The sequence below is a fragment of the Amborella trichopoda genome, chromosome 11, assembly GCF_054954075.1.
Source record: "Amborella trichopoda isolate Santa Cruz 75 chromosome 11, AtrichopodaSantaCruz75HAP2 v2.0, whole genome shotgun sequence".
NCBI lineage: Eukaryota > Viridiplantae > Streptophyta > Magnoliopsida > Amborellales > Amborellaceae > Amborella > Amborella trichopoda.
This window is the reverse complement of record NC_142346.1, coordinates 38,351,167-38,373,092: the sequence shown is the minus strand read 5'-3', so window position 1 is coordinate 38,373,092 and position 21,926 is coordinate 38,351,167. Positions and strand designations below refer to the sequence as shown.

At 38.5% G+C, this 21,926-nt stretch overlaps 1 protein-coding gene across 5 annotated transcripts in view; it reads left to right on the top strand.

The window, feature by feature from the left end:
* The first annotated feature begins 165 nt into the window (after positions 1 to 165).
* Positions 166 to 21,926, top strand: part of LOC18436839 (protein S-acyltransferase 8) — a 36,681-nt gene continuing 14,920 nt past the window's right edge. For all 5 annotated transcript variants that reach the window (XR_002281370.2, XR_016044159.1, XR_002281372.2 and 2 more), the window contains exons 1-4: positions 166 to 994; positions 1,585 to 1,770; positions 16,505 to 16,807; positions 19,770 to 20,003. Coding sequence is in view for 1 of the 5 variants with exons in the window: in XM_006847061.4 (XP_006847124.1) it covers positions 956 to 994; positions 1,585 to 1,770; positions 16,505 to 16,807; positions 19,770 to 20,003 (762 nt within the window). In the remaining 4 variants the exon portion in view is untranslated. The remainder of the gene's footprint in view (positions 995 to 1,584; positions 1,771 to 16,504; positions 16,808 to 19,769; positions 20,004 to 21,926) is intronic.

Genomic DNA, 21,926 nt, shown 5'->3' with positions numbered 1-21,926 from the left:
ATCTCAACTTCAATATTATGACATAATTTTGTCTTTTAATATTTCAACTATAAAAAAAAGTGTATATTGTAAAAAATTATCTAAACCGTTTATTTTACCTTAAAAAATAGATCTTCTATTGTTTATCTGAATCATTTATTCTTGTTAAAAATTGATTTTATAACTATCGTGAGAAGTTTTGATGTTATTCGAGGCAAGGATTTGAGGTGAGGCTTTATTTGATTTTCATAAAGCCTAAGCCTTATAGGCATCCGTTTTAGTTTCCAAATCAAGCCACGAGCTCAAGTATCTGACTCTTTAACAGCTAGCCTATTATCTCCCTACCCCTGTCATGGTTATCGCCGGCTCCTGAAAGTTCGTCTCTCTTTCTCTCTCTATCGATAAATTCCTCCCCTATCAAAACGCAAAGATCATTCCTTCTCAATAATCTTGTTCCACAACAAAACACTCCCTCCATTAAAACCAAAGTTCAATTTCCCTCTTCTCTCTCTTCCCTCACCGTCCTCCCCAATTCTCTCACACCCAGTTTTCCAAATCCCTCTCTTTAATTCCCTCTCTCTCTCTCTTCTTCCATTAAAACCAGAGTCAAACTACTCCTCTCGCCTAAGGTCCCTCTCTCTGCACTTTAATCCAGGTCCTGATAGCTGATCACAGTAAGCATATATCATTTTTATTTGGGTTTTCCTAAAAAAGGAATACAGAGGGGTATTATGGTCATTTCACAAGCATTCTTCCTGCCATTAATGAATAGGCGGCAGAACGTGTAGGGGGCATGGGGGTTGTAGCCTATATCTCCGGGAACTTCTCTCTCTATCATGCATTTCATTCCCGCTTCCATTCTCTCTCCAACCGCTAGAGAGAGAAACTGTATTTTATTCCTTTGGTGATGCCACTAGCCATGGCCGTTTCTCACTCTAGAAGATGAACACCGGACCAGTTTCTCTCTCTAACTCCCATGGCCAAACGAGTTTATGAAGTTTGGAAAGGAAACAATGTTGGTTCATCACACCCATTCTCTGTTCCATTTTGTCTGTAAATTAATATGAACTTTTATCTCTCTTGTTATCATGTGATTTGGGACTTCTTTTTTTTTGCTTGTAAAGTGGTTAGTTATTATTGTTTATTTGTATCTTTATCTGTGTTTGCTGGTCGATTGAGAAAGTGGTATATGAGATTTGCTTCAGTAAATGGACTTTATATGGAACTGTTTTTTTTTTTTTTTGATTTGATGGATGATATATAGAGGGCCTGATGCAGTTAATCCTTATTGGCCACAACTTTCTTCTGTTGTTTTCTGCATTCTACTTATTTTTTTTCAAAGTCTGTTTCTTACTGATGCGATCTCGTGCACATTAAGCAAAGACCAATGCGGCTTTTTTATCTTAATATTGATCATAAATTATCAATGTTGAGGCTCATAGTCAAAACCAGTATGAGACCTTGTAGTTATATTTACACTCATGTGTAAGATATGTTGGTACAACAGTTTTAAGGGGTATTCTAGTTTGTATCAATTGTTCGTTTCGGACTTCATTAACATATTATTGTTTGCATTTTTTATGTATTATTTGTTTTCCATTTCAGAGGTTTTCCTTTGGTGGACGATTGGTTTTTGGGCCAGATGCAAGGTCACTCCTTTTAAGCATTCTGCTCATAATTGTTCCTGCTACAATTTTTTGTGTGTTCATTGCAAGGAAGCTTCTTCACAAATTCCCCAATTACAATGCTGGCTATGCAATACTGGTGGTGGCAATCGTTGATACAATCTATGTGAGTTATCTCTACCTTGCTTGATTTTCAGTCTCTTCTTTTTTGGAGTCGCCATTTTATTTGTTGTGTTATACTGTGATGCACAATTTCACTTTTTTCCTACACCTGTTACAACAATTGCATACAGAATCATCCAATCACTTTAGTATGTAATTCAATTGCACACCATATTTTCTTGAGTAAAAAAATGAAGCAAACTATAGAACTACCACTGAACTAACCAAAAAAAGAAATATATATATATATATATATTTGTGTGTGTGTGTGTGTTTGAATGTGTGTATGTGTATATATGTGTATTTATATGTATGTATGTACGGATATGTAAATATATGTCTGTGTGTGTAGACACACACATACATACATACGTATAACATGTTTATGCATATTCAAGAAAACATAGCGTCTTTTTGCTTCATGTATAATAAATCAGGATCAGGTAATTTGCAAATGTTTTCTGTGTTTTATTTTTAGGATTACATGAAAGATAACATCTTCTATTATCCAAATGGAGAAACTATGAAATGAACCTATGCTTATCTGACCGACAAGGTATATGAACAAAAAAAAAAAATGTGGGCTCCACAAGACAGTCTACTTTGCCTGGTATGTGAAACCTTTGGTGGCCTTTGGTATAAGAAAATAGTAATTGCTTGACCATACTATATTAATAACTTGCAAATGATTTTTTTTTTTTTTAAAAGGAAAGAAAACTACAGTACTCCATATGGTTCAATAAAACTTCTTCTTGTTGGACTGAAGTGGTCTAGTGAACTTAGGTGGTTAAGCTGTTAGTACACTTACTATGATTGCATCAAAGCCCTTGATTTAATGATGTGATTATTCTTCATTATGTAGTGATGTTATGGGCTTTGTTTGTTCCAAACAATGCCATGATGGAACAATTGAATTCACGCCTTATGGTGCACCTGTAAAGTAAATTATAATGCTACCTTGATTCATAGATTGGTTATGGGCTTGAGGAGAACATGGATGGTGTTGGCTTTTGGGAAAATCTAAAATTCCTTTTCCCTGAATCTTTCCCTCTATTGTGTATCCTGGATTCATTTGATTGCAGGGTAAAATAGTAAAATACTATAGCGGGCATCAGTTACCTAGGCTTATACACTATGTTACATTTTCATACCCTTTTAGTCTAGTCCTCGGCTAACAACCATCTAGACATCATCGGGCTTTCCCTTAATTGTTTCCTTGGACGGGAACAACTATGTAATAATAAATGAACATAATCACCCATGCCACTTGGCCGTCCTTTGTATATTTCTTGACCTTTATATTTTCTCGTGGCCTTGGGAGCCATTAATTGGGTTCTTGTTGCCTTTTTCCGCTTGAATGTTTGTGCTACTAATTTACCATGGCTAAGAATAAGTCTACTGCTGTGTTACTTTTGATTGATGCTGCAACAGTCTTTAATTTTGACAATATTTTGTGATTTCAAACTAAGGAAAAAGAACCTTATCATGGCTTAAATGATTACATTCAGTAATGGAGGTATCTATTTTTTATAGGATAGCATTATAGGGATCATTTCAAGAAAGGAATTTTGTGTTTGGTTCGTTTAGTTAAAGACATTTTAACTAGAATTTTGGTTTGATTATCGGTTCAATGAAAATGTTTTATAGTAATGTAAAAAATAAAAGGGCATGTAAGCAACTTCCTATCTCAAAATTTCCTCTCTCCTCAATTACTAGGGATGGATCATCCCTTAAAATGTTCAACCTCGGGTTTCAGTCCTATCAGCCTCATCCACCTATAGTTAACCCTCCCTTTCAAGCACCAAATGCCTCACCAAACTACTAGGACCACCTAATCGAATGAGCCACAACCTCGTGGTCCCCCTTTACCCAATATTTGAAGCTCTTTTATGTCTAATTTATTAGGTTCCATGAAGAGCCCTTAGTAGTTGGCAATTGGGTTGGGTTGGACTCGAACCAGGTCTGGGTCCGGCATGGACCTTATTGGGTTGGGCTAGGTCGGGTCTAGGTTGGGGTCGACCCGACCCGACCCGGGTATAAAATATATATACTAAATAATATTAAAATAACATTTTATTTTTTTTAATTTATAGACCCAGGTCTGGGTTAGGTTTTGGTCCAAATGATTCAAACCCAACCTGGGCTCATGTTGGGCCCCGGTCTGGGTGAACCTAGTTGGGTTGGGTCTGGGTTGACTAGGACTGGGCCCGACATGTTGCCACCCCTAGCCCCTGGATGCGAACCCTAATACTATAGCTGAAATTGCTCCCACAGCTAGTTATGACAAGACAAGCCTTGTTTCCACCAAACTACTTTCTAGTAAATCACCGCAAAATACCCAGGGCTATTGAAAAGATGCAAATCCCTTTGTGATGGTGGTCGAGGATGTGGTTTTTGAAAGATTGGACCTTTTGCAATCGTCCTTGTTGGGTGCTCTCCATCCCCTACACCATGACATCATATCCATAACTTTGTAAACTCAAGCCCATTGGAACTCATTGGAAATTATCTATTGGCAATTCATAGGTGAAAAAATCTTATGACTCCTTCCCATCTTATACGCAAGTATGGAAATCCAGCCATTGACATTGTGTTCCAATGGGGCCATGCTCTATTTATCGCCTTGGTCTACAACGGTTGGAGCTCTATAAAGGAAAAAAGTATGAATAATAGTAAAGGGGATTCCCTTCATGTTTGGCACAACAGTACATTGATAACCATTGACAACCTTTGTGGTGAGTTTATCAAGGTAAAGTAGGAATCCTTTGGGCTCCTTCCACACATGACCGTTACAAATGTTGATTGTTGCAACAAACCCTCATACATTTTAAAAAACTCAAGGCTCCTCGCAACATATTGTCTATCCCTAGTCTCCATCGCCTATGAACTTTAGGGTTTGAGATGTTTTGGCTACCTATACCACCACCACTGTGATTGGAAGCACAAAAACAACCCTCTATAGATTGGGACTACGATTCTGCTTCTCGCCAACATAATTTGGGGGAGTGGCACATAGTGCTCCATAGCAATAACAATCAAAACTTTGGTCCAACCAATCATTCCCTTGTGATGGAAAAAAAAAGAAGAAGGGATCGTAGTCAGCAAAAAGGATCCAATGAGAGAATGCTACCCTTCTATAATATCTCTATAAGTAGTGAAATATCCCCTATTTTGAATTCAAATTCAAATTTGAGTTCAAATGGGGGATGGGCCAGCTAGCGATTTCCCTAGGAAGAGGATGACACTTTTCAATTCAGTCGTCTATCTTAAGACTCATATCCTAAAATCCCCTTGGCACGATCCAAGTCCATAAGAATTGGCCGATGTCCACCCCAGCCTAGAGAATTGAATAACCATTCTTCCCCTAGATCTATCTTGGTTCAAGAGCCTACGATGTCTCTCGTTAACCCTCCAAGCACAAACATAGGAGCTAACGGCCATGATGGGATGAGCATTAGGTCCCTCCCATCTTCACCTAAGTTGGGTGACAATTCGCAGGCCGTCCTTCAATCGAGTGGCTCTGGCTTGTCCACGTTCCCCACCTACGCATGACGCAGTCAGAGGCACATGCCCATTTGCACACATCACAACTGCGATTGCGCATGTGACTGGTGTAGTGGTCCCTATCCCCTTCAGTGACTCGCCTCTAGATATGCCCCAACAGGCTGCTTAACAAGCACCCATGATCCTTGCATCTGACGGCTTTCATGTTGCCACCTAGGAAAGGTTGCATTTGGACAATCCATCAACCATTGGGACATTGGACAATGGACAAAGCTACACATTCCCCCTTCCCTCATCTCCTTGATAATAAAGTAATCACATGTGTCCCCAGAACAACCCCATTCAAAAGGAGCTGTTCCCATCGTCCAGTCACCACAGATTGACGACTCACACAGTGACCCCTAATGTTATCTCCTCCCACCCTTTCTCTCTCTCTCTCTCTCTCTCTCTCTCTCTTCTTATCCCCCATCGATACCCTATCTCCCTTCACATCTAATGGTGAGATGCAACTTGGCTTCCAAGTTGGAAAAGATCTAGGAGACCTCATCCATTGATGGATCTCATGCCGCTTTAGTGGCTTGTCAATTGTCTTATCTTGCAGAAAGCCGTGAGTCCCTAGATGCCAAGCATACACCATCATACACGGGACCTTTGGATGTGAGCGCAACCATCAATTCCTCTTCAAGATCCTTGGCAGATTCCTAGGTCAGCATAAAAGCTCGCCTTCTCCCCTTAACATCTCTTTCCCCTTCGCTAATGCCCTTTATTCACTTTCCCTTTCCCCTTCCCCCTGCCTCGCTCTTTTCCTCCTTTCCTCTATGTTTCCTCATTTCCCCCTTCTATTCTCTCTTCCCTCTTGCACCCTTCCTCGATCCCTGTCTCTCGGGGACCCTCTTTTTCTAACCCCTTGCCCAATTCTTTACCCCCTTATTTTCCCCTACCTCTTCCTCTCTTGTCCTCTTCTTCTCAGCAAAAGTTTTTTTCCTCACTCTTTTCTTTACACACTCTCCCAAACCTTCCCAACAAAAAAAAAAGAATAAACAAACGAACTTCTGTGCCTGCTGATGATGTCGTCCACCAAGCTGAGCCCTCGAATATCCTTGAAAAAACCACCTGGACTCCTCAAGGGGATGGGACCCTGTCCCTCCCTATACCTCGACCTATGAAGAGACGGTGAGTAGAAAAGTAGCTTAGAGTCCATCTAATCTGCTTTTGACTCTTACTGCTCGATGGACTAAGAGAAAATCAAAGAATCGATCAGATGCAAGGTGACATAGACCTAGAGTCGAAGTTCAGAGGATTTGAAAAGGAAGGCCAAACTTTGGATATTAGTGAGGTTTGGAGGAACAATGCACTACAAAAAAAATGCTAGCAGGGGCCAGTGAGGTCAAGAACCTCTCTTTCAAAATCCAATATGATAAACTAGAACCTTGGTCTCAGGCGGTCTTTGCTCAGTGATCTTCCTCGGAAGACTCGTGAAGGGCTCCCCAATGTTCATCCCATCCCCTAACCCCTCAATCATGAGGGTCCTTGTGTGGAATATGAGTGGTAAGGTTGACCATCGTAAAAAGGGTTGTTGCTAGTTATGCCCATAGCCTCTGGGTCATTTGGGGCTTTACAGTTTTTGTTATAACTTCCGGTCATCTTTGTATTTTTTTGGGCACTATGTCCATCAATGGAGTATCATGTAATTTTCCATGGAATTTTGCTACTGTTTATATGTCATCTAGGCCCAATCTCAGAGAAAATTTATGAGCGAAACTTAACTTAATGGCTTTGATCTATCTTGATGCATGGTGCTTGGGAGGTGCATAATGTTACTAGGAGCTCCATTGAAAAGAATCGTAATAATCATCTCACTGCTATCATGATGAGTTTTTTAGACTTGGTCTGTCCGTAACTTATAGAGCTTCCCCTCAGTGAAGCGTTATTCACTTGGTCCAATCACACCTCTATACCACTGCTTACCAAGCTAGAGTAAATCCTAGTTTCCATGGACTTGGAGGAGGTGTTTTAGGGATCCACCTCCGGGCTATCATAAAAACCACCTCTAATTACTCCCCCATGCTTCTCGACATGGATGAACAGATTCAATTTTAGCAAGTTTATGTGGTGGAACATATTCTATCGACATACAAATGATGTGGATCGAGAATGGGTTGATTTAAAAATTTTATTTTATTTTATTTTCAGAGATGTGGGTAGATTCATCTTGGGTTAATTTTTAGGAGTTTTATTTTAGCAGTTAGGGTTAGATTTTTGTTTAGGAATGCTTGCCGTTTCATTTTGTTAGGGGTGTGTGGGGCGGGGGGGGGGGGGGAGTCCTATCCTCATCTTTAGTCGGTTTAACATGGGATTCTAGTAATCTTTAGTAGGTTACACGTTCTGTATCTCTAGATGGTTTAGCAAGAAAAGTAATGTTTATCTTTTGTGAAGAAGAAAGGAGGTCTATGAAGAGGGGGAAAATGAAGAGATACTATAGGGATAGATTAATGTGGATAGATAAGGTTATTTTTTGAAAGAGAACTTTCTAAAACAGGGACTTCTCATTGCAAGTTGGAATATTTTCTTAGTGAATGAAAATCAGACGTAGATGTGTAGAGAGAGAAAGTTTTTCTCTTGATTTCTCTTGTGGTGTGTGGTGGAGGCCTCAAATCCCCATGTTTGTTTCTTGCGATTTCTTTCTTAGTTTTGTTTCTCTCTAGAGTGCAGTTGTATTTGGCGCAGTGTTCGCAAAAATCAAACCGATACGGTTAACCGGACATGGGGTCAGAAGCGGTTTAACCGGCCTAACCGGCAATCCAACCGATTCAACTGTTTTAACCAGGCAAGTTCTAGGCGGCCAAAAAATTGTTGAAAAAATAAAAAAGATGCACAAAAAATCTACTAGAATATGAAAAGCATATAAGAATGATTAAAACAAAACACATTCAAATGATATTGAAAATTAATGAAAAATGGATTTGAAAAGTGAGTATTAATGACCAAAGCAATTTTTAATATTTATCATAATGTAAAAAATATTAAAAAATGTGTTACAAATCAAATTCCTTATTTTTGGGATTTTCTAGACATTTTTTTGAATTTTTATTTTTAAAATACTGGCCGATCACCAAAACCTCCCGAAACCGGAACTGGCAAGGGGCCGGTTCCGATCTAATCTAGCATTTACCGGTTAGATCGAGCGGTTTTTCAAACAATGATTTGGCAGTTGTTGGCTGCCTGTAGGATTTCAATTGCGTCAGGTGGTATGAGAGCATTAGTTCTTATTGGATTGTGGTTTTCGTCGATAAGACATTATGGTTCTTGGAGGTGGTTAAGGTCAGGTAAAGGGAAATGAGCCCATCTAGCGAGAATGAGACCTCTGAGACATTCAGATAGAAGACTTGAGAAGTCAATTTGAGGAGTTGACACAGCGCTTGGCGCAAAACCCAACCCCGATACACTATGATGATGGTAGTGAGTTGGAAGCTCTCATATTTGGAAGAGTAGACCTAAGTTTGATGAAGAACCAGTCGAATTTAAAGAACACGTAGGTTTGGATATTTAGTTGGTCTTCATTTCTTGATGGCACGAGTCACCCCATCTTCGATTAAGGTCCTATTTTTTATGAAGAACAAGATGAAATGAAAGAAATTGGCCTTGAGGCAGCAAGGATATCTAATTTTTTCATCAATGGAGAGATGGAGAAGCAAGATGTTGACTTGAACTAGAGGAGCTCGAGCTTATAGAGATATTTGACGGGGACAAAGATGAGTGACTTGAAGGATAATTGATAGGTGAAGTTGGTTCCTTCATCGGAAGTTCTCATGTCATTTTGAAGATGATCTGTGGGTATGTTTAGGGCTGAGCATAAACAATTTCTATCGACATATAGTGACCCATTCCTTGAGGGTTTCTCAGTTTCGGTGCACAATCATTGTGTTTTGATTAATGCAAGAGTCCACAAGTCTCAGGATCGCGTTTACTATATTTGGGATGGAGAAGATCAGGCTAATGCAAATTACATTTCAACGCATTTCATAACTCGAGGATGAGTTTTCTCTAACCAGGTGAGAATGATGTAGATCAAGGATTTGTTGATTCAAAAATTACTTTTCTTATTTTTATTTTCAGAGATGTGGATAGATTTTTTTTGAGATAATTTTTAAGAATTTTATTTCGCAATTAGGGTTACGATTTTTTTAGGAAGACTCGCTGTTTCTTTTTTTTTTTTTTGGGGAGGGGATCTTATCCTCATCTTTAGTAGGTTTAACATAGGATAGTAGTGATCTTTAATAGGTTACGTTGTTCATATCCCTAGATGGTTTAACAAGGAAAGTAAAGTTTATCTTTTGTGAAGAAGAAAGGAGGCTTAGGAGAAGGGGAAAAAGGAAAAGATAATATACGTCTAAGAAGGGTGATGACCTTAAACTTTCCCTTAACCCATCCCATACCCGGGTAAAGGGGCATGGTTGTATCAGGTAGGCAGCCAATATAAAATTTTGCCAAAACCCATCATTAACATGGATAGATAAGGTTATTTTTAGCAACAGAACTCTATAAAAGAGGGATGTCTCATTGTAAGTTGGAGTTTTTTCTTGGTGAAGGAAAATTTGACATAGATGTGTAGAGACAGAAAGAAAGTCTTTCTCTTGATTTCTCTTATGGTGTGTTGTGGAGGCTTCGATTTCCCACTTTCGTTTATTTTTCTTGTGATTTCCTTCTCAGTTTGTCTCTCTCTAAAAAGCAGCTGAATTTGGCAGTTGTTGGCTTTTGGTAGATTTTCAACTTTGTCAAGTAGTATCAGAACGTTAGTTCTTGTCGAATTGTGGTGTTCACCAATAAGGCATCTTGGCTCGTGGATGTGGTCAATGGCTGGGTATCAGGAATGAGCCCATTCAGCGAGAATGAGACCTGTGAGACATTTAGATGGAAGACTTGAGAAATCAAGTTGAGGAGTTGACCTAGTGCATCGCGCAAAACCCATCCCCGACACACAATGATGATGGTAGTGAGTTGGAAGCTGTCTTCGAGAACCTTTCTATGCACACACTCCGAGTCAAGAGCTTCATGTTCGGGAGAGTAGATGTGGAATGCCAACATTAAAGTTGATCTGCTTAAGTTTAGTCGAAGGTGAAGAACAAGCAGGTTTGGACCATTAGTTGGAATCATCATTGGAATCATCATTCCTTGATGGCACGAGTGACTCCATTGTTGATAAAGGTCCTATTTTTTATGAAGAAGATTTCGAAATGAAAGAAATTTGCCTTAAGGGAGCAAGTATATCTAATTTTCTAATCAATGGAGTGATGCAGAAGCAAGATATTGACGCGAACCCAAAGGAGCTCGAGCCTATAGAGATATTCAAGGAAGGAAAAGATGAAGGACTCAAAGAAGAATCAATAGGTGAAGTTGGTTCATTCATTGAAAGTTCTCATCTAGAAGATACCCCCTTGGTATGGTTTAAGGCCGAGCATAAACAATGTCTATTAACATGCAGTGATCCATCCCTCGATGGTTACTCAAATTCAGTGCACAATCATTGTTTTTTTATCAGTGCAAAAACCCAAAAGTCACATGATTGCGTTTACTATATTTGGGATGAAGAAGGTGTTGGGACTAATGCAAATTTCATCTTACCGCATTTTAAAACTCGAGGACGAATTTTCTTTAACCCGGGGAGAATGATGCAGATCAAGAATGTGTTGATACGAAAATTTATTTATTGTTTCTTATTTTTACTTTCAGAGATGTGGGTAGATTTTATTTTGGTTATTAGTAGGTTTAACATAGGATACTAGTGATCTTTAGTAGGTTATGCTGTCCATATCTCTTGATGGTTTTGCAAGGAAAGTAAGGCTTATCTTTTTGTGAAGAAGAAAGTAGGTTCAGGAAGAGGGGGAAAAGGAAGAGACAATATGGGGATAGGTTAACGTGAATAGATAAGGTTATTTTTAGAAAGAGAACTTTAAAAGAGGGACGTCTCATTATAAGTTGGAGTTTTTTCTTGATGAATGAAACTTTGAAATAGATGTGTAGAGAGAGAAAGAAAGTCTTTCTCTTGATTTCTCTAGTGGTGCGTGGTGGAGGCCTCGGATCACCACATTTGTTTCTACTTCTTGCAATTTCCTTCACAGTTTCTAAAATGCAGTTGTATGTGCCAGTTGTTTGCCGCGGGTAGTGTGTGAGGATCCAAGTCCTCCACCACGCACGTCAAGAAAAATCAACAGAAAGCCTTTCTTTCTTTCTCTACACATCTATTTCAAATTTTCATTCACCAGTAAAAACTCCAACATAGTATGAGAGGTCTGTCTTTTATAAAGTTCTCTTTCTAAAGTTGGCCTTATCGATTCACACTAACCTACCCCTATATTATCTGTCGGTTTTCCCCCTCTTCCTGAACCTCCTTTCTTTTTCACATAAGATAAACTTTACTTTCCTTGTTAAACCATCTAGAGATATGGACAACGTAACCTACTAAAGATCACTAGTTAAACCCCCTCCCCCCCCCCCCCCACCCCCCCAAAAAAAAAAAAAAAAAAAAAAAAAAATATACGGTAAGCCTTTCTAAAATAAATAATAACCCTAATTTCTAAACTAAAATTCCAAAAAATTATCCAGAAAAAAATCTACCGACATCTCCGAAAAAAAAAAAAAAAAAAAAATTTGAATCAACCCATTCTTGATTTGCATCATTCCCCTGGGTTGGAGAAAATTTGTCCGCGAGTTTTAAAATGCGTTAAGATGAAATTCTCATTGGTCCCACAATCTTCTTCATCCTAAATAAATTAACGCGATCCTGGGACCTATGAGTTTTTGCACTAATAAAAAAACAATGATTGTGCGTTGAAATTGAGTAACCCTCGAGGAATGGTTCAATATACGTTGATAGAAATTGTTTATGCTCAGCCTTAAACCATACCAATGGGGCATCTTCTAGTTAAAGAACTTTCAATCAATGAACCAACTTCACCAATTGATTCTCGTTTGAGTCCTTCGTCTTTTTGTTCTTCAAATATCTCGATATGTCGAGCTCTTCTGGATTTAAGTCAACATCTTGCTTCTCCATCTCCCCATTGATGAGGAAAGTGGATATTCTTGCTGCGTTAAAGAAGAGTTTTATCAAAGATGGGGTCACTTGTGCCATCGAGGAACGATGATTCGACCTAAAGATCTATATCAACTTGTTCTTCACCTTCAACTGGTTCTTCATCAAACTTAGGTAGACCAACTTTAATGTTGAAATCCCACAATCTACTCTCTCGAACATGATGCTCCTTACGCGGAGTGTGTGCATAGAACGGAGTTCTCGAAGACAGCTTCCGACTCACTACTACATCATAATGTGTCGGAGTAGGTTTTGCACAAAGCTTGGGGCAACTCCTCAACTTGCCTTCTCAAGTCTTCTATCTCAATTTCAGGGAGGTCTCATTCTCATTGGATGGGCTTATTCTTGGTACCCAGTTGTTGACCACGTCCACAACCCATGATGCTTTATCGACGAACACACCATCCGACAAGAATCAACGCTCTGATACCACCTAATACAATTGAAAATTCATCGGAGCCAACGACCGGCAAATACAACTGTCTTATAAGGGAAACAAACAACTGAGAAGAGATCATAAGAAGGGGCACAAACGTGGGGATCTGAGACTTCCACCATGCACCATCAACAAGAGAAGACGAAAAGAAGAACAAAGAGCCAAGCTCTTTCTATTCCTGTTCGAAGTCCTCTGCTTTCAAGAAGCCGAGCTCTTTCTGTTTATCTCTTCTTGGTTGTCATCTTTCTCTGTGTTCAATTGGGTGGGCATTAGGCTCACGAAAGAACTACAACTCCTCAAAGGAACCCTCGAATACTAGAGGTACTAGTTAAGTGTTCTCCATGAGAAGAAGGCTTCATGATATTGAAGAGCTGGTTTTACTCAAGGAATTGAGGGGCCTCACTCCTGATGTAAGGAACAAAAGGGTGGTGGTGAATGCAGACTTCAGCAAAGTGAGTAAAGAAGAGGAGATTTTTTGGTATCCAAGTTCTAGGTCAAAATGGTTATGACAGGGACAAAAACACTATTTATTTTCACAAAGTGGCTAATAGTCTCAACAAATTCAACTCAAATTTGCAAATCATAGACAACAAACAAATCTACACCAACCTTCTAGACGTCAATAGGATGGTTATCAATTTCTTCGGTGATCTCTTCACAGCTTAGTCCACAGTGCAAATTTACAAAGCTGAAGAGTCCATTCACCTAGCCAATAGGCTCAAGTGTCGATTCACCAAGGCTCAAATCTTGCAGACCATTAAAGACCTTGGCTAGGATGAAGCCCTAGATAGTGATGGCTTTCGGATTTCCCTCTTCCACAAGTTTTGGGAATTCCTTGCTCTAGATGTAAGCACTTTCTTCTTGGAGTTCTACCATAGGGGGTTCATTTATAAGGAGATGATTCCATATTCATCACCCTCGTCCGAAGGTAGGAGCGGACCCTTTAGCTTTGCTAAATAGCAATCTGAGTTTTGGACACTAGTCTAAGGAGTGTCCTAAACTCTATCTTCTCACGAAATCAGGGGGAAAATGAATTTTGGATGGGGCATAAGTTGCAAATGAAGTCATCCACTTATGTGCCACTAGAAAGAGCCAGGTCTTATCCTGGAAGAAAACATATTATCATGTAGTTTGAGCCACTGGACCAGGTCCAAGAACCTATGGCTTTGGGAGAAAGTAGAAGTCTTGGATTTCTGGGTGTATCTTGTCGGCACACTTCTTGGTCTTACTTATGGGTGTGCAACGAGAGACCTTCGACAAGGGGATCCCCTGTCCCCCTTTCTTTTCTCCATTTGGGGCGAATTTTAGTAGATCCATTGAAAGCCTATATCATCACAATCTGTTACGAGGGTTTAAAAGCTCAAGTAGAGAATCCTTTATAACTCACCTCCAATATGCTGACAACAGGTTGCGATTTGGTGATGCTTAGATACGAGTTGATAAGCTGTATTAATCTTACAGTATTTTGAGTTCTTAAACAAGCATGAAGTTTAACATGTGTAAAATAATCTATTGGGGTGGGGGTGAATAGAGATGAACTCCTTGAGTTTGCTAAATGAATTGTTGTGGTGTTGACATGCTGCTAACCAGATACTTGGGTCTGCCTTTGTCTGTCTGTATGCTTGGGAAGAACCAAAGAGATAAGAGTGGTAAAAAGAATAGAACGGAGATTATCCCCTTGGAAGGGGTGGTTTCTATCCACTGAAGGGAAGCTCGCCCAATTGAAGCCCACTTTGTCAAATATCCCAATCTACCTATGTCCCTTTTAAAAATTTCCAGCGGCTATGGGAAATTTCCTTTGGATGGTATATAACTGTGTGGGACAGAAGTTCCATCTGGGATCTATGTGAAAGCCCAAGATGGCAATGGGCTGGGGCATAAAAGGCATAAAAACCATGAATAGGCCCTTACTTGCAGTGCTGTATGGACAATGACATAGGTGTCCTGACTATTACGTGTCCCAAGTATTTGTTATTTGATTCTAAAAACTACACATGCATATCCTTGTGCATAAACTTTTATGAAAGTTTAAAATATAATATAAAATTTATGGTTTTTTTATTGATATGAAGATAAAGCTTTTTTTTTTTTAAATTCTTAGCATATCAATTGTTTCTAGATCCCAACTTTAGAAGGAATTTTGCCTTATGCTCTAACAAAACATTATGATAATATATATACCAATAATCTATTTTGTTCCATAGTTTTGTCAAAAAAGAAACTTAGGAGCTAACGTAGTTTTGGCTGATACTATGGCTAACTAGAGTATTTATAATTCATTTTTTGTACTCTATTAATTACTTCTAGTAATAGTCGCTACGTGGTTTATGGTTAGGGGTTCTCAAATCCTAATTAAAATTATTAAAAATGAAAATAAAACAAAAAGTAAAATAAAATGATCATGTATTTGATATTCAATTGTAATTTTTTTTTTTTTGTGTATTCATCATTGACTACCATGTTGATTTTAAAAAATATATTACATATACATATGATGAAGTTATCATTTTTAACAACTGAATGTACATAATTTGAACATATTCGTTTAATAAATAAAATTTTATCAATAATTTCGGTTGTGTATAATTCTTTGATAATTTTTGTTATGTGTAGTTCCCATGGAACAAGGACTACCATGGAATGTAGTTCCATTGTTTAAATCTCTCTTTCTCTCCCCCCCTCTCTCTCTGATGGAAATAAGGCTACAAGTTTTACTTCCATTTTAACCTTTAGAATCCCTAGTTCTCATGAATTTTTTTTAATATGCATTACCTTTTAGAGGGCAAGTGCACTCTTTCATTCATAAGGAACACAGAGGATATGGAAAGTTGAAACCCCGCATGACTCATGCTACCTTTGTAGGAAGCCTTACTAGGTCCCTCTTTAAATTTGAAATGTATTATCCCATGCGGGAAATAGAAAAAGCACATGAGAAGTTGAAACCCCATGGCTTGTGCTAAATTTTTTTTCTGTTTTTGAATATAACTTTGTTCTATAAGAAGTCAACTCTAGACAAGGATAGTTGTGTCTCACAAAGTGACACTGTTCTTTTTTATTTTTATTTTTATTTTTTATGTGGGGGACTGTATTAGAAAACCCAAAACTTATGTTTGGGTAACCAATTGTCGGCTGGTGACCATACTAGTACCCAAAAAGCTTGACAAATTGTCAGGGTTAGTGGCAGCCCTCTGATTTAATGGACAGCTAGGACTCCCCAGCCACAAATGCATTTTCTGTGGATGGGGATATATGTCATTAAGTTCTTCAGAAAAAAAGAAAAGAGAAAAAAGGTAACGTACGAATGTCTTACCTGTTCTTTCCAAAAGAAATATAGATAATTATCCAAATTAAAAAAAAAATCTATAGAATGCAAATTGAGGTGATGTGTTTCCGTTATTCGACCCCTACATTTGTAGATGCACTATTTTTAGAAGAATAATATGGAATAATACCCTATTGTCCTCTTGTATGTTAATTTCTAACTCTTACAAACCTGACTTGAAGTCTTGAACTGGAAAATGAGATGTTTTCATCAATGTAAAGGCCATTTTATTTTTGTTTTGATTATGCTTTTGTTGTATAATTCTTTCTTATGAATTGGGCATTGTTTGATGAGATCAAATGCCTCTTCCTTTTTGCATTGTACAGATTAACTATATACTCTATAGTACAATTAATGCTTATGAATATATAATTTGGCCTTGAAAGGTTCTTGGGCTGCTTCTTATAACTTCAGCACGAGATCCTGGAATCGTTCCTCGTGCTCCACATCCACCAGAGGAAGAGTTCTATGATTCTTCAGTTTCATTAGAAGGTGGCAGTGGGCAAACACCCAGGCTACAGTTCCCTCGCACCAAAGATGTTGTGGTCCATGGTGTGACTGTGAAGATCAAATACTGTGACACATGCATGCTGTATCGCCCTCCTCGTTGTTCTCACTGCTCCATCTGCAATAACTGTGTCGAACGCTTTGATCATCATTGCCCTTGGGTGGGCCAATGCATTGGAAAGGTACTAATTTTTCGTTCAAGGGTTGTTTTTTAGTTTTTACTCTTTTCGTTTTGGATTGGTGCTCTTGTTGGCCTGATCAGGCTTACAAGATCAGTAAGGGTTGAATTTTCAGCTTGCTTATTGAATCCAGCTATGTAAAACCTGAATCCTCCAAAACAATAAGGCATCAGAAATTAGTGGTGGGCAACTTGAATTGTTTTGTATTGTATGTGTATGTCTGTGCATGTGCATGTGCGTGTGCGTGTGCGTGTGCGTGTGCATGGTATGCATGCATACATGCATGTGCGTGTGTGTGCCAGTGCACGTGCTTGCATGCGTGCATTGCTGTCCCCGTCCATGTACACATGCTGGAGGCACACAGTTTAGAGCGTAGTTCTTATTTGGCTTACCAAATTGAAAATAAGAATAGAGTGTTCTATTCTTATTGTGCTAGGTCATCTTCTATAATTCGCAGATGATTTCCCCATTTTGATTTCAATTCAATGAGTAAACAGGACTAGTATCTTGATTTTGATATCCCTGTTTGATCTGGCCCAATGGGATCCCATACTTCAATATCCCACTGTACATGCAGTCATGGCAATGTAGCAATAAATCTTTTCTAAATTCCACTTGATGCAATTTCCCGTCCCAGCTGATATTTTCATGACTTATTGGACATGGAAAACTCATCTTAGAATGTGGAAAACTCATTTATTTATTTTCCTGCCCGGTTCCATTTCAGGCAATGTTTGATCCTCCCACATCCCTAGCATTGTCATCTTGCTTTTGTTTTCTGGCCAAACTCCTGGAAATTTGTCTCACTATTCTTAGATTTAATAAAGCTCGAACTTATTTAAAAGAATCATTATTTTCTTAGTGATGGAGTGGATGTATTTTTTTTCTTTGGTGGAATTTTCAATTGTTATTTGTGTGGTTTCCTTCAAAACAAATCCCCTTGATCAAACCATCTTGAATTCATGGAACGTCTACTTTTGACCCCATTCTCACAAATGAGTGAAGCACATATGTGAAACTATAAATATGTTAGTTCTGGATGTTGTAAGAAGCTTTATGATCCCTACTCTGTGAGTTGCATCTCGACTAACAATTATCTTTCTTTGATTAGATAAATTTCTCAGTTGATGACTGTACTATCGAATAATCAATATGACAGAAAATCTTAAAATCCTCGGATAGTGTTTCATATGCAGCTTTCATTACATTTAATTGTCTGAAGAGTGGTTGTTTGTTGCGTTGTCAATAAAGTCTGTTCTACTAATTGTTTCTTTAATGTTTTTTGTTGTTGCATGAATCATCATTTGGTGTTTTATCCATTTCGTTGCTCTATTCTAGGGATAAGTTTCCATACAGTACGACGTAAAAAAATTAATTAAGTTGTAGTTCCCGTAACCCTCTCTCTCTCTCTCTCTCATACACGCACACACACACACTCACACTCACACGCTTGGACATATGATACGGATCTTGAATGTTTCCTAACCAGTGAACTGGGATCCTGAAACTATACTACCTGAGCATGTCTTTAAGAAGTAGCAGGGTTTTAGAATATCCAAGGACCTCACTTGGGTCTGGTATATTAATTTTTAAAGATGCTCAATCGGTTGATTCGGTTGCCGAAAATGAATCATGGAAAGTCCTTTCCTGGGCTGTTTGACTATTTTATATGTTGTATGAGGCAAAATATCTTGCAAGCTATCGCAACTCTTGTGTTCCCTTTGAAATTTATTTAAGGTCTTCCATTTGCTTCCATTTATTATTTGAATATTTTGTTTTACGAATATTTTTTGTGGTTTCCTCATTATTTTTGTAGCGTTTTTTTTTTAGTTTTTAAGTGTTCCCTGTTTCACTTATCTCACCTATATTGAGACTTTGTTTCCTGTGCTTTTCTCAAAATTACATGCCTCTTTTCTGATCAATTAGAATGACATACTTTTATCCAGGGCTTCAGGTAATAATCTTGTAGCTGCTTGTCTTATGAGTAGTGTCAACATGTGTTGCTAAGTATTGTATGCCTGTGGGGTTCCACCAATTCTAATTTGCTAAATATATAAGAAATATAGGAGGATTGGACAACGCTTACTATAAATGCAAACTTGTTACACTTCCTCAACTTTCCGTTCCTAGGGGACGCTCTATCTATAAGCTGGACTGCTATATTTGCATGAATGTGTGCTTACATGTTTTTTCTCTTTTGTTGTATTTTCTTGACTTTCTGTTCCCAGCAAATATCTGCATGTATGTTATCAATGCGTGCTTGTTTTTCCCTTTTTCTTGTGCTTGTCGTGCATATGTACCAATTGCTTGATGCTTGTGTCTGCGTGCATGTGTATTATTTTGATTAAAGTTGATTTCTAGCACTCGCTTTGGAAGACTGCTGTTCAGTGTAAACCTTTTTCCATTGACTTCATCACTGCCTAATGGAATGATTGATAGTGTTGGAAAGAGAGTGGGACCACACCATAGGGGGCATCCTGTTCTGGTTGGTTCGACTCTTGCTCTACCTCCCATTACATTGGATGGCGATGATCCTCATTATCTGAGCGTGCCAGTGTTGAAAAACTCGAACTTGGCAGCCAACTTTGGTATGGCCAAAAAGTGACTCGACTGTCCTGGTTGAACAGTAAACATGGAAAAAAAGGGTGAGCTTTTTAAATTTTCATGCAAAAAGTTCGAGAAGAATAAAGAAGAATAAATGAAATTAAATCCAGCTCATTATGCAAGGCATTCTGCATCCCCGTCACATCTGGATTGCCATGTATTTGTCAAATTAGGTAGGGAAATTATATTTTATGAAATACATGGATACATCCTGAGTTTTCATTTATAAAACATGCTCGACCTGGAGAGTTGAGAACTCGAGAGTTCTTCCAAATTGAAACAAGTTTTCCAATTTGTCTATAGAGCATAGCTGTTTTCACATTTATATTGACTCTCTTAATCCTAGTTTTATCTCATGCAGCGCAATTACCGATTCTTCTTCCTGTTCGTTTCGTCTTCAACCATTCTCTGCGTATATGTTTTTGCCATGTCAGCCTTGTACATTAAACTTCTTATGGATGGAGGTCATCATACAGTTTGGTGGGCATTGAGAGAATCTCCCGCATCAGTTGCAGTCATGACCTATTGTTTCATTTCTGTATGGTTTGTTGGTGGTCTCACTGTCTTTCATCTCTACCTTATAAGCACTAACCAGGTGAGTTAATCTTCTAAGGTTTTAAGAACTTGCCTTCTGCTGCTGATCATGGTGTAAGTATGCTATGATCCAATGGATTATATGTAACAAAAGTCCACTGAGGGTCATCACCATCGAATAAAACGATTGACTATGTTCTAGGGCGTGTAGATCTCAGCATTGAGATCATGTCCTGTCCTAGTGGGTTCCACTCTCCATGCCGAATCATTTCACTGGACGGTGATGACCCGAGTGGATTATGGTTTTAAGCAGGCCATTGGATTGTTATATACTTTCGCTTTTCGTATGATGTATTGTTCTCTAAATGATTGCTGCAACGTTTATGTTATTCATCTAAAACCATCTAAAAAATGAAAAAAGAAATGGAGCTATGCACAGAAATCATGAGGTGTTTATAAAGTTAACCCTTACAGTACAACATTTGGCAACAGTTGGCAATCTGTGATTCTAGGACTCGTATTGACATGGTACTTTGGAATTTTGGAAGTGTTTTGTGCGATTCTCGATCTTGTTTTTGCAAATGTTCTTTCATTTGATTTCTAACTGTGCCGATTGTGGCTGCAAAACATATTGTTTTGGAACGCAAGGGTGACACTTTTGGAATTTATTTATTTCCAGAATTATAGTTCTGTGTTAGGTCATTTGTTGGACTTGGAGTTTTGCTTGGAGGATGGAGTGTTGTGGAAAGAGTTGGTAATGGGAAAATTCTAAGGGGGCTATTTTATCTTCTTTGAAGTGGATAACAAGGCTCTCAGAAGGCAATGCCTAGTGGCATTTCCTCTTTCACTTTGCCAACAGCTGAGCCTATACAAGACAAAAGGGAGTTCTGCTCCTCACGATGAAAGCTCCTTGCCTGCTGATACCTCAAAGAAGCTAAGGGTTGTGCTTATTCCTTAGAGAATGAAGCAGGAGATGCTACACATGACTGTGAAGTCCACATATGTGGAGATGGGTATGGAGGCCAAAAGGAACTTTATAACTGATAAAGCTGAGGAGGCTGAGTATGAAATCTTTGGGGATAATTAAGCACCATATTCCATGAAGGAATGTTATCTATAGAGGATCCCTACATGATCATGCGCCACAAGGAAGATTTTATTTTATTTTTTGAAAGTGACGCCACAAGGAAGATATTCGAAGCCCCTTCATGACTGTTAATTCCTATGAAGGTCCCATTAAGAACCTATGAAGGCTTGCCTCGACAATCATGGAAAGAATAAGTATGTGCTTTTACCAACAGTACAAATTCCATATGTTTGCTAACTAACAGCCTGTAGTCATTGGTTAGCATATGACACTTCAGTGGAAAAATAACCATGAGAATGTGGTATGTCTCTAGACAACTTAATGCTTCATTACCTCTTTCTGTTTGATCCTTGGACTTTCCTGAAATCTAACTGGTGGATGGAAAGAGAATGTGGTTAGGATGAAAATTTTTAAGAAATCAGGCTGGAAAGGTCCTTGATATTTCATAATGGATCAGGAGTCCACAGTTCTAAAAGACTAACAGTGGACATTGACGAAGAAGGTTAATATGGGTAATCAAGGTGATTATGGTAGTCATGCTGGGGATATTGCTTGAATGGGTGATAGAAGAAGGCTGCATTGAGAACATACTGCTGATTCAGGATGTTGGTTTTGAAGAACAATTTTTTATCATGATGGGGATGGCCCTTGGTTTTATAGACTAGGATCAGTGACGAAAATGTTTAGAAGCCTTAGGAAAAGAAATAAGAACCTGACAGGTTTTATCCCAAGGATGAAGACAATGTCATGGAATGTAAGGAGTGTTGTTTTCAGGATTGGATTGGCCACCGAACCATTGAGGGGTTAGGTTCAGTCAAAACCAGTCCAATCATTGGTCGAATGAGTTGGACCAAATTTTTTCAAAAAAAGAAAGAAAAATAAATATGTAAAAATATG